Source organism: Lontra canadensis, unplaced genomic scaffold, assembly GCF_010015895.1.
Source record: "Lontra canadensis isolate GAN:19392208 unplaced genomic scaffold, GSC_riverotter_1.0 scaffold33, whole genome shotgun sequence".
Classification (NCBI taxonomy): Eukaryota; Metazoa; Chordata; class Mammalia; order Carnivora; family Mustelidae; genus Lontra; species Lontra canadensis.
The window spans coordinates 6,936,956-6,953,241 of NW_022631027.1; the positions used below are offsets into that span (position 1 = coordinate 6,936,956).

Genomic DNA, 16,286 nt, shown 5'->3' on the forward strand with positions numbered 1-16,286 from the left:
ATTAGCGGTGTTAACAAATATGTTATAAATTTTCTTACATCAAAGAGTATAGAGCTAATGATAGATAGATAGCCTAAATTGTGAACTATTAGGAACACGGAGAATTGGTAGGAGGTGGCTGCTTAAGCAACCCTTGAAAGCATAATACATCTCTACACATTTCCATACCTATGTGTGTTTTCATGCCATATAGATTATGCATCTTTTTTTTTTTTTTAAGATTTTATTTATTTATTTATTCAACAGAGAGAAATCACAAGTAGGCAGAGAGGCAGGCAGATAGAGAGAGGAGGAAGCAGGCTCCCTACCAAGGAAAGAGCCCGATGCGGGGCTCGATCCCAGGACCCTGGGATCATGACCTGAGCTGAAGGCAGAGGCTTTAACCCTCTGAGCCACCCAGGCGCCCCTAGATTATGCATCTTTAAGGCACTCCTGAAAACTCAGTCACTTTTGGGTGGGAGTAGGTTTATATGTGTGTAGTGGAGAAAGGATGTGTTCGAACAACTATTTTTGCTAACCCTCAGTAGTTTCAGAAAGCATCACTGAATTCTTGTGAGCTAGTTTAGACTAGGAAGAATTCCGTTCTTCAGTTTTTGAACTTCCATCTGTATATAGTACATGAAAATACTCTTTTTTTTTTTTTTAAGATTTTATTTATTTATTTGACAGAGATCACAGGTAGGCAGAGAGGCAGACAGAGAGAGAGGAGGAAGCAGGCTCCCTGAGCAGGGAGCCTGATGCGGGGCTTGATCCCAGGACCTGGGATCATGATCTGAGCTGAAGGCAGAGGCTTTAACCCACTGAGCCACCCAGGCGCCCCCAAAATACTCTTTTTTTGAAAAAGATTATTTATTTATTTGAGAGTGAGAGAGAACATGAGAGAGAGAGAAAAAGCACAAGTAGGGGGAAGGGCAGAAGGGAAAGGGAGAAGCAGATTCCCTTGCTGAGCAGGGAGCCTGATTCAGGGCTCTGTCCCAGGACCCTGAGATCATGACCCGAGCAGGAGGCAGATGCTTAACCAACTGTGCCATCCAGGTGCCACTATATCAAAATATTCTTAATGATTCCAGGTTATCCAGAGAAATTTTATGGTCAACTTCAGTTTAAGGAAACAGCACAGCTTTTTTTTAAAATAATGATTTTTTAAAAACAATGTTTTCTATCAAAAAAGGGGGGGGGTACTTTTAGAGTGAGAGAAGGACTCTTTCTGTTATAAAGGAATAGTCTAGGAAAGTGAGTGATTCAGAAGAATTTATTCCTACTTTGTTATGTACTTAAATATAGAAAGTACCTTACTTACTATGTTCCTTCATTATATTTTCCTTAATGTATGTCTCATTCTCCATTCCCTTTAGTATTTTTTAGATGAGAAATTAAACTTTGTTTATGACTAAATCTTTCAACATTTAATAGGTTTTTATTTAAGCTTGTTTTTAAAAGATTTTTAAGATTTTTTTTTTAAAAGACTTTATTTGGGATAGAGCAAGAGCGAATGAGTGAGAGCACGCAAGGAGGGGTGGAGGGAGAAGCAGGCTATCCACCAAGCAGGGAGCCTGACACAGGGCTTGATCCCAGGACCTTGGAATCATGACCCAAGCCAAAGGCAGATGCTTAACAGACTGAGACACTCAGGCACCCCTATTCTTTAAGTTTTATACAGAACAATTTTCCTTCTATGTTTGTTAGCAGAAAGAATAAAAGACCAAAATCAATATACTGTGAATAAGCAGTATGAAAGAGAAAGACAAAGACTTGCTTCTGGAATAGAAGAACTACGTGCTAAGTTGACGCAAATAGAAGCTGAGAATTCTGATTTGAAGGTTAACATGGCCCACAGAACTAGTCAGTTTCAGCTGATACAAGAGGAGCTGCTGGAGAAAGCTTCAAACTCTAGCAAACTGGAAAGTGAAGTAAGCTTGAATTAGCTGTTTGTATGTACTAACTGTGGAGACAAGATAAAAGGTCCTGTAGAGTTGTGTCAAAGTTGGATGTGTAAGTCCAGATTTATACATCAGTTATAAAATCTTTTAAAATCATATTTGGAAACCTTTGGGTTTTAACCTATGTTAAAAGTAAGAAATTACTCTCTAGTGGCTAGCAGGTCTCAAATATGGTGGAACTTCTAATGTATGGCAGTCTATCATTTCTTCCAAGTATAAGTTAATATGGCTAATAAACATTCAACAAGTCAAGAATTTGGATTATGTAATTAGAGAAAAAGAGTGATAATAGATGATTTTGAATGTTAGCTAACAGCAGAATGAGCTGGGATGCCTGTTAAATGTGCAGATTTGGGATACTGTTCTAATGATTCTGGTTCAGTAGGTGTGGAATCATGCTCAGAAATCTCCATTTGTGAACAAGTGCATATGATTCTGATGCAGATATGTTTGGATTACATTTTGAAAATTGCATAATGCGTGTTTTGTGAGTATTTGATCTTCATTTCTATTGAGGACAGAGTAAGGATGCCTTCTTAGGTAATTATAGACCAGAACTACATGTGTATATGTTATATTCACACGTTAGACTGAAGCTGATGCTGTCTGTAGGAATACTTTTTTTGATAGGAGTACTTTTAAAATGTCTGATTTCTCATTTTAAAATCTTTACCCCACACTTAGGAAAAAGATGGAACAATCTCTTATATATCTGGTCTTCCCTTCACTATTTTTCTTCTAAATTGTCACTTACCTTTAAAAGTAATTTTTAAGAAATACTTATTTATTTATTTATTTTTATTTCAATATGTTTTCAGATGACAAAGAAATGTTCTCAACTTTTAACTCTCGAGAAACAGCTGGAAGAAAAAATAGTTGCTTATTCCTCTATTGCTGCAAAAAATGCAGAATTAGAACAGGAACTTATGGTAAAAATTACTGTTTGGCTACAAATTCACTGTGACTTTAAGGCACTTGATTTGTGACAGCATGCTTGTTTTAGTATCATTGTTGTACAGTATACCGAATAGGAAAGTATAAACTAGTAAATTTTTCTGATGATTCATTTTTTTGCTTCGTTATTTTTAAGTTTATAGGTTTATATGGCAAGTTGCTATCTGTAATTTCTCATTTTTATTATAGTAGAATTTTGAAGGAAATGGTATACTTCTTTGATACGCTTTTCAGTACTTTGAAATAGTTAAATCTTTTTATTTTGATAGTTTTTTTAAATAACTATTTTGTCTTTTCAGTAACTGTTTAAATATTTTTGAAGTTTTACATATTAACTGCTGTGATTCTTCAAAGAATAGAGTATGACAAATTTAATGCTTTACTTATGTACTTTTTTTTTTTACTTATGTACTTTTATGTAAAACTAGTTGTCAGTTATATTCTTTTAAAATGTATTTATATGTCTAGGAAAGGAATGAAAAGATAAGAAGTCTAGAAACCAATATCAATACAGAACATGAGAAAATTTGTTTAGCTTTTGAAAAGGCCAAGAAAATTCATCTTGAACAGCATAAAGAAATGGAAAAGCAGATTGAAAGAGTAAGATACTATGTTTTTCTTTTTTGTGGCTGGATAATACTCCATTGGGGTGGTTGTGTGTGTGTGTGTGTGTGTGTGTGTGTGTAAAAATCTGAGCTTGAAATATAGAGCAATAACATTACCCAGTCTGAGCAACAGAGAGAAAAAAAGATTTGGAAAAAGAACAGAGCCTAAGGGACATGTGGGATAGTATCAGAACGGCAACTCTATACTTATTAAATAATACCTCCCATTATCCCCTCCTCTATCGCCTAGCTACCATCATTCTACTTTCTTCTGTCCCCAGGATTTTGACTACCCTAAGTACCTCATGTAAGTGGAATCATACATTATTTGTCTTTTTGTGACTGGCTTAATTCACTTAGCATAACGTCCTCGAGGCTCATCCATGTTGTGGCATATTGCAGAATTTACTTCTTTTATAAGAATGAATAATATTCTGTTGTCTGTATATACCACATTTTGCTTATCAATTTATCTACCAATGGACACTGACTGCTCTGGCCAGAACTTTTAATATTATGGTGAATAGAAGTGAAAGGGGGCATCCTTGTTTTGTTCTTGATCTTAGAGGAAAAGCTTTTAGTTTTTCACCATTTTCAGTACAGTGTTAGCTGTAGGTTTTCCATATATGGCTTTTATTAGGTTAAGGTAGTTGTTTTTTATTCCCAGTTTGTTGAGTGTTTTTATCATGAAAGGGTGTTGAGTTTTGTCAACTTTTCTGCATCAGTTGAGATGATCATGTGTTTTTTCCTTCATTCTGTTTATATGGTGTATTACATTGATTTTTACAAGTGGAACCGCCCTTGCATTTCAGGAATAAATCCCACTTGATCATAGTGTATAATCCTTTTACCAGGCTGCTGAATTTGGATTATTAGTATTATATTGATTTTGGCATTAATGTTCATAAGGGATATTGATCTGTAGTTTTCCATTTGTGTCTGTGTCTGGTTTTAGTATCAGGTTAAATCTGGTCTCAGAATTAGTTAAAAAGTGTTCTCACTTTCTTAACTTTTTGGAAAAGTTTGAGAAAGATTGGTATTTTATATTTTTTTGACAGAGGGAGAAAGAGAGTGTGGAGGGATGTGGAGCAAGGGGCAGAGGGGCAGAGGGAGTGAATCTCAAGCAGACTCCATACTGAGCATAGAACCCAATGTGTTGCTTGATCCCATGAGATCATGACCTCAGCAGAAATCATTAGTCAGATGCTCAACTGGCCAAGTCACCCAGGTACCCCTGAACATTGGTATTTTTTTAAAATTTGTATTTATTTTTTAAAATTTCTTTGTTCCAGAATTCATTGTTTATGCACCACACACCCAATGCTCCATGCAATACGTGCCCTCCATAACACCCACCACCAGGCTCACCCTCCTCCCATCCCCTTCCCCTCCAAAACTCTCAGTTTGTCAGAGTCCAGCCTCTCATGGCTCATATGGTTCATCTCCCCCAAGTCACTTCTCCTCCCCATCTCCCCATGTCCTCCATGTTATTCCTTATGCTCCACAAATAAGCAAAACCATGTGATAGTTGACTCTCTCTGCTTGACTTATTTCACTCAGCATAATCTCTTCCAGTCCCATCCATGTTGATACAAAAGTTGGGTATTCATCCTTTCTGTTGGAGACATAATACTCCATTGTGTATATGGACCATATCTTCTTTGTCCATTCATCTGTTGAAGGGCATCTTGGTTCTTTCCACAGTTTGGTGACTGTGGCCATTGCTGCTATAAACAGTGGGATACAAATGGCTCTTCTTTTCACTACATCTGTATCTTTGGGGTAAATACCCAATAGTGCAATTGCAGGGTCATAGGGTAGCTCTATATTTAATTTCTTAAGGAATCTCCACACTGTTTTCCAAAGTAGCTGCACCAAATTGCATTCCCACCAGCAGTGGAAGAGGGTTCCCCTTTCTCCACATCCTCTCCAACACTTGTTGTTTACTGTCTTGTTAATTTTGGCCATTATAACTGGTGTAAGGTGGTATCTCAATGTAGTTTTGATTTGAATCTCGCTGGGCTAGTGATGATGAACGTTTTTTCATGTGTCTGTTAGGCATTTGTATTTCTTCTTTGGAGAAGTGTCTGTTAATGTCTTCTGCCCATTTTTTGATGTGATTATCTGTTTTGTGTATGTTGAGTTTGAGGACTTCTTTATAGACATTGGATATCAGCCCTTTGTCTGTACTGTGATTTGTGTATATCTTCTCCCATTCCATGGGTTGCCGCTTTGTTTTGTTGACTGTTTCCTTTGCTGTGCAGAAGCTTTTGATCATGATGAAGTCCCAAAAGTTCATTTTCGCTTTTGTTTTCTTTGCCTTGAGACATATCTTGAAAGAAGTTGTCATGTGGCTGAAGTTGAACATTGGTATTCTTTAAATGTTTGGTAGAATTCACTAGTGAATCTATCAGGTTCAAGGCTTTTCTTTGTTGGGAGATTTTGATTACTGATTGAACCTTTTATTAGTTTTATGTCATTATTCAGATGATCTATTTCTTCATTATATAGTCTTTGTAGGTTTTGATTTATAGGAATGTGTCCATTTCATTTAGATTATTCAGTTTGTGGGCATACAGTTATTCATAGTACTCCCTTATGACCTTTTTTGTTTCTGTGTAATTGGCAGTACTATTCCCACTTTCAATTCTGATTTTGATAATTTGCCTTCTCTGTTTTTTTAATCTACTCAGCTAAAGATTTATCAATTTTGTTTTGTTTTTTCTAAGAGCTAACTTTTCATTTCATTGATATACTTTGTTTTCTGTCCTCCATTTTGTTGATTTTTACTGTAATCTTTATTCTTTCCTTCCCTCAGCTGGCTTTGGGTTTGGTTTATTCTTCTTTTTCTAGTTCCTTATGTTTTGAAGTTAAATTATTGACTTGAGATCTTTTTTGTTTTTGAATGTAAGCATTTATAGCTGTAAATTACCCCTTAGCTCCACTTGGCTGTGTCTCTTAAGTTTTGGTAAGTGGTGTTTTTGTTTTCATTTGTCTCCTGATTATCTTCTAATTTCCCTTGTGAATTCTTTGATTCATTGGTTGTTTAAAAATCTTTTGTTTAATTAATGTCCCAATCTTGTGAATTTTTAAATTTTCCTTTCATTATTCATTTCTAATTTCATCTGGTTGTTGTTGGAGAAGATACTTTGAATGATATCTGTACTTCTAAATTTGTTGAAATTTCAATTTGTGGCCTAACGTGGTCTATCCTGCAAAATGTCCCCTTCACACTTGAGAAGAATGTGTATTCTGTTGTTGGGTAGAGTGTTCTGTATATGTCTGTTAGATCTAGTTGATTTATTATGTTAAGTCCTCTGTTTCCGTATTTATATTCTGTCTGGTCTTCTAATTATTATGAGTGGGGTATTGAAGTTTCCAACTATTTTTGTAGAACTGTCTATTTTTCCCTTCAGTTCTGTCAGTTTTTGCCTCATATATTTTGATGATCTGTCATTACATGAGTAAACTTTATAATTATTAAATCTTACTACTATTTTGAGCCTTCTAGTAAATAATGTCCTTCTTTGTCTTTTAAAACCTTTTTTGATATAAAGTGTCTTATCTGATATTTGTGTAGGTACTCCTGCTCTCTTTTGGTTACTTATTTGCATGGAATACACCCAATACTTTCACTTTCAACATGTTTGTGTCTTTGGATCTCAAGTGAATCTCTTATAGACAGCATATACAGTTGACCCTTGAACAACAAGAGTTTGAACTACATGGGTCCACTTATTTGTGGATTTTTTAAAGCAGTATTTTCTCTTATGATTTTATTGATATTTTTCCTCTGCTTATTTTATTCTAAGAATAGGATACATGTAAGATACAAAATATGTGTTAATCTGTTTATGTTATTGGTAAGGCTTTGGTCAACAGTAGGCTATTAAGTTTCTGTGGAGACAAAAGTTATACACTTACTTTCAACTGCACATGCAGTCAACCACCCTAACCTCTGCATTGTTCAAGGGACAACTATAGTTGAATCATGTGTTTTATCTTCTGTCAGTCTCTATCTTTTGATTGGAGAGTTTAATCCATTTATATTTAAGGTAAATACTGATAGAGACTGACTGACTTTTGTCATCATGCTGTTTGTTTTCTATAGGCCTTATAGCTCTTTGTCCCTCCTTTCCTACATTACTATCTCCTTTTGAATTTAGTTTGTTTTTTGTAGTGAAATTTTAAAATTATTTTCTCATTTCCATTCTCTTTTGTGAATATTGTATTGCTATCTGTGTGGTTGTCATGGGTATTACATTTATTTTATTTTATTTTATTTTTTGAAAGATTTTATTTATTTATTTTACCAGAGATCACCAATAGGCAGTGAGGCAGGCAGAGAGAGAGAGAGAGAGAGAGGCGGAACAGGCTCCCTACTAAGCAGAGAGCCCGATGCAGGGCTTGATCCCAGGACCCTGGGACCATGACCTGAGCCGAAGGCAGAGGCTTTAACCCACTGAGCCACCCAGGCGCCCCCCCACTTTTTTTTTTTAAAGAATGGGTATTACATTTAATATTCTAAAGTTTTATTATTCTAATTTGAATTTGTACCACACTAACTTCAGTAATATACAAAAATTGTTCCTTTTACAGCTCCATTTTCACTCCTTTCTAATGTTAATGTCACAAAATTATCTCTTTATACATTGTGTGCCCTAAAACATAAGCTAATAATTCATTCAAATGTATTAGTCTCTCAAATTATGTAGAAAAGAAGACTTGGAATTGAAACCAAATTTATACTAATAAATTACACTAACTGTTTTTTTCTTCATTAAATATATTAGGCTCTTAAGTCCTATAGAAAACAAAAAATGTAATTACAACCATTGTTAGAATAATACTAGATTTGTAATTATCCTTGCAGTTATCTTTATTGAGAGTTTTATTTCTCCATATGGCTTTGAGTTATTGTCTGGTGTCCTTTCATTTCACTTTGTAGATCTCCTTTGAGCATTTCTGGTAGGGCATATCTAGTGGCCAAAACCCCCTCAGCATTTATTTATCTGGGAATGTCTTAATTGCTGTCTCACTTTGGAAGGACAGTTTTGCCAGATAGTAGGATTCTTGGTGGACATTTCAACACATTGTCTTTTGGCTTCCAAAGTATCTGATGAGAATCTGCTTGTAATGTTATTGTGGATCCTTGTATGTGATTATTCACTTAACTCTTGATGATTTCAAGATTCTTTCTCTGTCTTTTGAAAGTTTTTTTTTTTAAAGATTTTATTTATTTATTTGACAGACAGAGAGCACAAGTAGGCAGAGAGGCAGGCACAGAGAGAGGAGGAAGCAGGCTCCCTGCTGAGCAGAGAGCCCAATGCGGGGCTCAATCCCAGTACCCTGGGATCATGACCTGAGCTGAAGGCAGAGGCTTAACCCACTGAGCCACCCAGGCGCCCCTGTCTTTAGAAAGTTTTCATTATAGTATGTCTTCATGCAGTTCCCTTTTGAGTTCATCTTTCTTGGAGTTGAGATTCTTGGATGTTTTTATCTGTGTCTTTCATTAAATTCAGAAATTTTCTTTCTTTCTTTTTTTTTTTTAAGTTTTTATTCAAGTAATTTCTACACCCAACATGAGACTCAAACTCATGATCCTGAGATCAAGAATTGCATGCTTTTCCAAATGAGCCAGCCAGGTGCCCCAAATTTAGACATTTTCAATCATTATTTCTTCAGATATTTTCAGTGTCCCTTTTTCCCTCTCCTCTCCTCCCATGATCTGCATTTTGGTCTACTAGATGGTGTCCAGGAGGTCCTTTAGGCTCTGTTCACTTTTCTTCCATTTTTATTGTTCTGTTCCTCTAATTTGTTATTTGATTATTTTTGTTTGACTGTTTTCAGAGTTCCTTAGTTTTGTTTGTTTGTTTTTTTAAAGATTTTATTTATTTATTTGACAGAGAGAGGTCACAAATAGGCAGAGAGGCAGGCAGAGAGAGAGGGGGAAGCAGGCTCCCTCCTGAGCAGAGAGCCAGATGTGGGGCTCGATCCCAGGACCCTGAGATCATGACCTGAGCCAAAGGCAGAGACTTAACCCACTGAGCCACCCAGGTGCCCATCAGAGTTCCTTAGTTTTAATACTTTCTAGTTAACCTTGTTCTTCCATATTTGTATTATATACTTATGTGAGTGTTATATATATCACATAATTTTTGCACTTTTGTATATAATATGCACACAAATGCATATACACATATCAGTAATTTCCTATTTTGTCTTCACAAAGGTATTTTGAAATTTTTTTTTTAGAGATTTTTATTTATTTGTCAGAAAGAGAGAGAGAAAGCACACACGTAGGCAGAGAGGCAGGCAGAGGTGGAGAGAGAGGCAGGCTCCCCGCCGAGCAAGGAGCCCCATGTGGGACTCGATCCCAGGAGCCCGGGATCATGACCTGAGCCGAAGGCAGAGGCTTAACCCACTGAGCCACCCAGGTGTCCCGGTATTTTGAAATTTTGATAACACCAGTTATTGTTGAAGTTGTGGGAGTGAGAATCTTATACATTTCTAATACAAGCATAAATTTTGATGCACTTTGAAGAGAAATACCTAAAGTAATTGGAAATGTGCTTATCCTACAGAAAGTCCACTTCTAGGTGATCTATTCTAAAGAAACTCTAATACATAAAGGGACATGCACACAGGATGTATTTAACATTGTTGTGATGGTGAAAAATAGAATATTAAACTGTTCTTGAGTAGAAGGGAAGACAAACTGTAGTTTGTTGTTACAATGGAATACTGTACTGTTAGAAAAAGCAATGAACTAGATCCACATATGGATACATGGATAACTATCCAGGGATGAATATCTAAAATAATATTGAGTAAAAAAATCAACTCACTAAAACTTGCATGTGTTTTGATATTGTCTGTGCAAAATTTCGAAATAGAAATATATTAACATATCATTCATAGACCTACATATATAGCAAACACAAAAAACATGTGTGAGAGACATGCCAGAGAATAATACAGACCATATCAGGATAGTACATTTGACCTTTGAACAACTTAAGGGTTAGGGGCACGGTCCTCCTACACAGTTGAAAATTCACATCTAACTTTTGACTCCCCGAAACTTAACAGCCTACTCATGACCAGAAGCCTTGGTGATAATAAGAGAGTTAGCTAATACATATTTCGTATTTTACATGTATTATATAGTGTATTCTTACCATAAAGTAAGTCAGAGAAAAGAAAATGTGATTTAAAAAATTGTAAGCAAGAGAAAAAATACATTTACAGCACTATACTGTAAAAAATCCTCATATAAGTGGACCTGTACGATTCAAACCTGTGCTGGTCAAGGGTCAGATCTATCGATGAGGGAGGAAGTCAGCTGTATTGATGAGAGATAAGACCTGGCTATGTGATTTCATTTCTTCTCTCAAGGGAGAGAAACTGAAGGAAATTTGGCACAATGCCAAAGTCTATTTAATTTCAGTTGTACTTAACTTAGGAGTATTCTTTTCTGTATATAACATGTTTCATGATTTTTAAAAAATTATATGAAAGTTAATAAATCGTGTTTTTATGTTTAGCTTGAATCTCAACTAGAGAAAAAAGACCAACAGTTTAAAGAACAAGAAAAGACTATGTCCATTTTGCAGCAAGATATAATATGTAAACAACATCATCTGGAATCGCTAGACAGACTCCTGACGGAAAGCAAAGGGGTAAAATCGTCTTTGTAAAAGTGCTGTTTATTGTATTTATTTATTCATTTTTTAATTTAGTCATTTGAAAGAGACAGAGATGGCAACAGAGAGCACAAGTAGGGAGAGAGTGGGAGAAGCAGACTCCCATTGAGCAGGGAGCCCAAGGCAGGGCTCGATCCAAGGACCCCAGGATCATCACCCAAGCCAAAGGCAGACATTTAATTGACTGAGCCAGCCAGGTGCCCCTGAAAATGCTGTTTAAACGCTGAAAATACTTATGTTTCTATAACCTACCTTTAATTCTAATTAAATCAGTTACTTAACAGCCCATTAGTAATGCTAAAATTAAAATATTTATACATGTACTCTATTTTTGCTACTAATCTGTGTGTTTTTAGGAGATGGAAAAGGAAAACATGAAGAAAGATGAAGCTTTGCGAACATTACAGAACCAAGTATCTGAAGAAACAATCAAGGCCAGTATGCTAAGTTTTTAAAACTTTTTTTTAATAGAGACATTCTGTAGCTTTTACACTTTTCTCTATAAGTTGCAAAAATTACTTGGATAAAAACTCACAAGTAAAGATTTTACCTGAGTCAGTGAACTTAGTTTCTGTGAGTATATTTTCTTCATTGTGAATTATAATCTTAATTATTTGATTGTTGATAATCTGTTTTGTGGATTATCTAACCTCTTTTTTTTTTTTTTTTTTTTTTACCTAAAGTAAGGCTTTTTTTTTAATAAAAAATTTTTTTTTTTTTTTAACTGTAGCTACTTATTAACATTACCAGTAAAGAATTAACAGAAGAAGTGAGGGGAGATGAATCTACAAGCAGTTGAGTTTTGCTTCTTTATACCAGTTCTGCTATAAGATTAATTAAGGGTAAAATCAGAATTTCCAGATAAAATACAGTTTCATGGCTACTCTGTCTTTATGGTTAAAAGAATGGGTTTGGGAGCTGAGTTGACTTGAGTTTCAGTTCTGATTTCAGAGTGCTTACTAGTTAACTTTAACCCTGGCTAGTTCATTTAAGTCTCTGAACTTTAAGTTTTTCATCAGTAAAATAGAGACAGTAATACTCTGGAGGAAGGTCAGTATGAGGAGGAGATGAAATGAGGTACCTATAATAGTTTAGCACATACTCAGTTACTCAAAGTTTAATTAGTACTTATTATATATTTGGTATTTCTCCTTTGCATTTTTAATGTTAAAAATAGGTCCGAACATGCTGTTATCAGCATGTTTATTCTGTCATATATGGCTTGAATATAAAGAATATTTTAAAAATCCAGTGTTATTTTTGCCTAGTACTCTGTTTTTAATCCATTTTGTTACCAAGTATGCCATTGTAAACACAATTATATGTTTATCCATAGCTTTCATATAATATTCTTCAAAACGTTTAACATTTAATGCCATGTCAGTTAATTTCCTCATGTAAAAATAACATCTAACATCATTAACATGAAAAAAATCATTATAAAAGTTATAGGCATGAAATAATTTCATTAAATAAATCTATATTGCCACTTACCTCCTGTTTTTTATTAAGCTGCCTAACACATCTAGTAGCTTATTTCCATATGTTAGTAACCAAATATTAAAATCGGTAAGAGAAGAAATTATGTTATTGGGTTTTATTCCCTTAATAGGAAGGTCTGATATTATTGGGGCAAATACCAAAATGAAGAAGAAACATAGAAACAACATTCCTATGACTCAAGCTATACCAAACTTAACATATAGGGTATTTGTACTAACAAAACTGAAGTTTGAAATCGAGTTTCTTCCTGATTATGTTATTACCACCTTTCTTTCTTGACTTTGGCTGTGCTCTCTACATACCTTTATTTGTTCTTTGCATAAAAAATTATGACTTTAAAAAATGAATTTTTAAAAAATAACCAGTCAAAGAATATATTCTTACAATTGGTAAGTTCTTAAAAAAATGCAGTCAATTTGGGGCGCCTGGGTGGCTCAGTGGGTTAAGCTGCTGCCTTCGGCTCAGGTCATGATCTCAGAGTCCTGGGATCGAGTCCCACATCGGGCTCTCTGCTTAGCGGGGAGCCTGCTTCCCTCTCTCTCTCTCTCTCTCTCTGCCTGCCTCTCTGTCTACTTGTGATCTCTCTCTGTCAAATAAATAAATAAAATCTTTAAAAAAAAATGCAGTCAATCCAACCATTAACAAAGGAAATACAAATATAATTAATGAAATCATAAAAATTCTGAATTTTCTATCTGCAGGAGAGTTGTAAGAATCAGTTTAAAGTTATATCACTTATGAAAGTATGACTAATGAAAACTAGAAGATTGATGAAAAATTTTGAACAGGAATAAGAAACCAGTAAATTAAAGCAATTACATTACGTGTGGTTAAATAGAATATTGAGAAGGTGCCTGTTAGATTTAGAGGTTTTTTTTACTTACTTTCTTTGGTTTTGTTTTGCTTTTATATTCCACTCTGGATTTTTTTCTTTTCCCAAAGAAAGTCATAAGTGGAAAACAACACCACCACCATAAAAGAACTTAGCTGCTTTTGTTGAAGATAGGTAGACTAGAGCCCATACCTGGTTACCCCCAGACTATACTCCTGAGGAAGTTCTTTGCTTCAAGAAGCAGTGTCTTTGTTTTAATTTCATTCACTTTTTGTCCATATATATACACATGTGTATTTATAGTTGGTTTGTATGAGGTGAATAATGCTTATCCATATGAGATTTAGACTCTCAAACTCCTTGTTCAAATAATAAATCCAACAGAGTAATGAGTGTTCTGGGTTTTATTATTTTTAAAATTGATTTATTAATTTTAATTAAATTTTATTTTTGAAAAATTCCAAACCTACAAAAAATTGGAAAGGATAGGACAGAGAACATTTGTGAGCCCTCTGCCTAGATTTACTGTCTGTTAAGCTCTAGCTACATTCATTTCATCTCTCCCCACACACGCCTACACACACGTACTCACTTGTGCACGCACCCACCCAATCTCATACTTATACATTTCCTTTTTGCCAGACCACCTGAGAGAAGATTGCAGATGTCATAAGACTTTACATCTTTAATATTTAAACCTGCATCTCCTGTGAACAGAAACTTCTCCTACATGACTATACCACTCTACACACCAGAGAAAGTAAAAATTAATTCAGTGACATCATTCAACATGCAGTACATACTGAAATTTTTCCAGTTATTTAAAATTGTTCTTTATAGCGTTACTACTTAAAAGTATGGTCTGTGGACTAGCAATATCAGCATCACCTAGAAACTTGTTTGGCTTGCAGAATTTTGGCTATACCCCAGACCTACCGAACAGAATTGGGATTAAGGTGAAGGAAGTGGGGGGCGCCTGGGTGGCTCAGTTGTTAAGCGTCTGCCTTCGGCTCAGGTCATGATTACCGGGATCCTGGGATCGAGCCTGCTCAGTGGGAAGTGTGCTTTTCCTTCTCCCACTCCCCCTGCTTGTCTTCCTTCTCTCTGTGTGTCTCTCTCTGTCAAATAATAAATAAAATCTTAAAAAAAAAAAAAAAGAGGTGAAGGAAGTAAATTGCTTCTGGTGTAAAATTTAGGGAGATGCTTACTGTTGGGGTTGTATAAGTGTAGCATTGTCATTTGGCATGGCCCTGAGAGTGAGTGCCTCCTTAAATTTTGAGCCCATATCTCCTGTCTTACCTCACCCTAATCCTTGCCCTTCTACTGAATTATTTCCATAGGGTGTCCAGCTGATTTGTATGCCCATTAAAACCTTGAGAAACACTACTTCAGCTTGTTCTTGTTCTTTTTCCAGAATGTTGCATTTGGCACTTTAGGTTTCCCTGAACTTACTCTTTCCTTCTGTTCTTCTTGATACTGAATCTTCTGAAAAGTCTGGGTCAACTAGAATACCACAATCTGCATCCCATCAGGAAGCACATGTCAGACTACCCCATTACTGGTATTGCCAATATTGGCACTTTATTTAAATCGATTACTGCCAGATCTCACCATGTGAATGGCACACTTTTTTCCTTTATAATTAATAAAATGTGTAGTGATTCTTTCAGGCCATGTGAATGTACTGCTCCTCCACAACCTATAACCTGTGGTTTTAACATCTAGTAATAAAGCTTGCCTGAATTAGTTTTTACCTTATTAATTATCAGGTGTGATATTCTGACCGTCACAGATTTTATTTTTTCCCTGTGTGTGGGAGATGATACAAGTACCAGTGCTCATTCTCATGGCTAAGAAAGAAAACTAAAGAATAAACCCCTCAGGGGGGCGCCTGGGTGGCTCAGTGGGTTAAAGCCTCTGTCTTTGGCTCAGGTCATGATCCCAGGGTCCTGGGATCGAGCCCCCCACTGGGTTCTCTGCTCAGTGGGGAGCCTGCTTCCCCTCACCCCTCTGCCTGCCTCTCTGCCTACTTGTGATCTCTGTCTGTCAAATAAATAAATAAAATCTTAAAAAATTAAAAAAAAAAAGAATAAACCCCTCAGGAATGAAAGAAATAAAGAAAACTCATAAGTATTTATACCTTTATAAAACAAATGTTAATTTAAAAATGATTACTAGGGTAACTATTAATAAGGATAATAATTAAAAATTACCAACTTTTTAGCTCTGGATGATTATATTCACAGGCTTATAGGGACAGGCTTCAAAAACTGTCTTTCAAGATTCTCTGTTTAGAAATAAGAGTCGTAAATATAATTTCATGATATAGAATGAATAGTGTCTGCAAGAGGGAGCATTTTTCTCTTTCTCTCATCTTGAGATTTCTTTTACACCTTCAAGATGACTTACGAGAATGCTACTGGATTAAGGGGGGAAAACCACCCCCGAGAAGTTCAGAATTACACTAAGAAAGAAGCAAGACAAACATCTTTTTGAGAGATAGGATATGGAACATGTGTGCAAATTGTGGCCCTTGAACTAATTTTTGTGAAAAAAAATTTGCTGAATGTGTGTTGCTCTTTGCTTATTTCCTATTTAATAGTAAGTTGGCATTAAGCATTTGCAGCTATGTGAACTCTTGAACCAGGTTAAAGTGCTGCGCTTTTCTGAAAATGTTTTCACTGATTCAAAGCAAATGCTGCCTCCTCAGTTTCTTTTTTTCCTAGCTACAAAAACATTTTCATTT

At 35.5% G+C, this 16,286-nt stretch overlaps 1 protein-coding gene across 2 annotated transcripts in view; it reads left to right on the plus strand.

Moving 5' to 3' along the window:
- The window catches only part of CCDC18 (coiled-coil domain containing 18), a 117,363-nt gene that overhangs the window by 35,430 nt on the left and 65,647 nt on the right, over positions 1 to 16,286 (plus strand). Inside the window, exons 13-17 of one of the 2 annotated variants that reach the window (XM_032867154.1) lie at positions 1,687 to 1,910; positions 2,759 to 2,869; positions 3,363 to 3,494; positions 11,047 to 11,181; positions 11,562 to 11,639. In XM_032867154.1, the coding sequence (XP_032723045.1) occupies positions 1,687 to 1,910; positions 2,759 to 2,869; positions 3,363 to 3,494; positions 11,047 to 11,181; positions 11,562 to 11,639 (680 nt within the window). The remainder of the gene's footprint in view (positions 1 to 1,686; positions 1,911 to 2,758; positions 2,870 to 3,362; positions 3,495 to 11,046; positions 11,182 to 11,561; positions 11,640 to 16,286) is intronic. The other variant, XM_032867152.1, reaches the window with a different exon arrangement.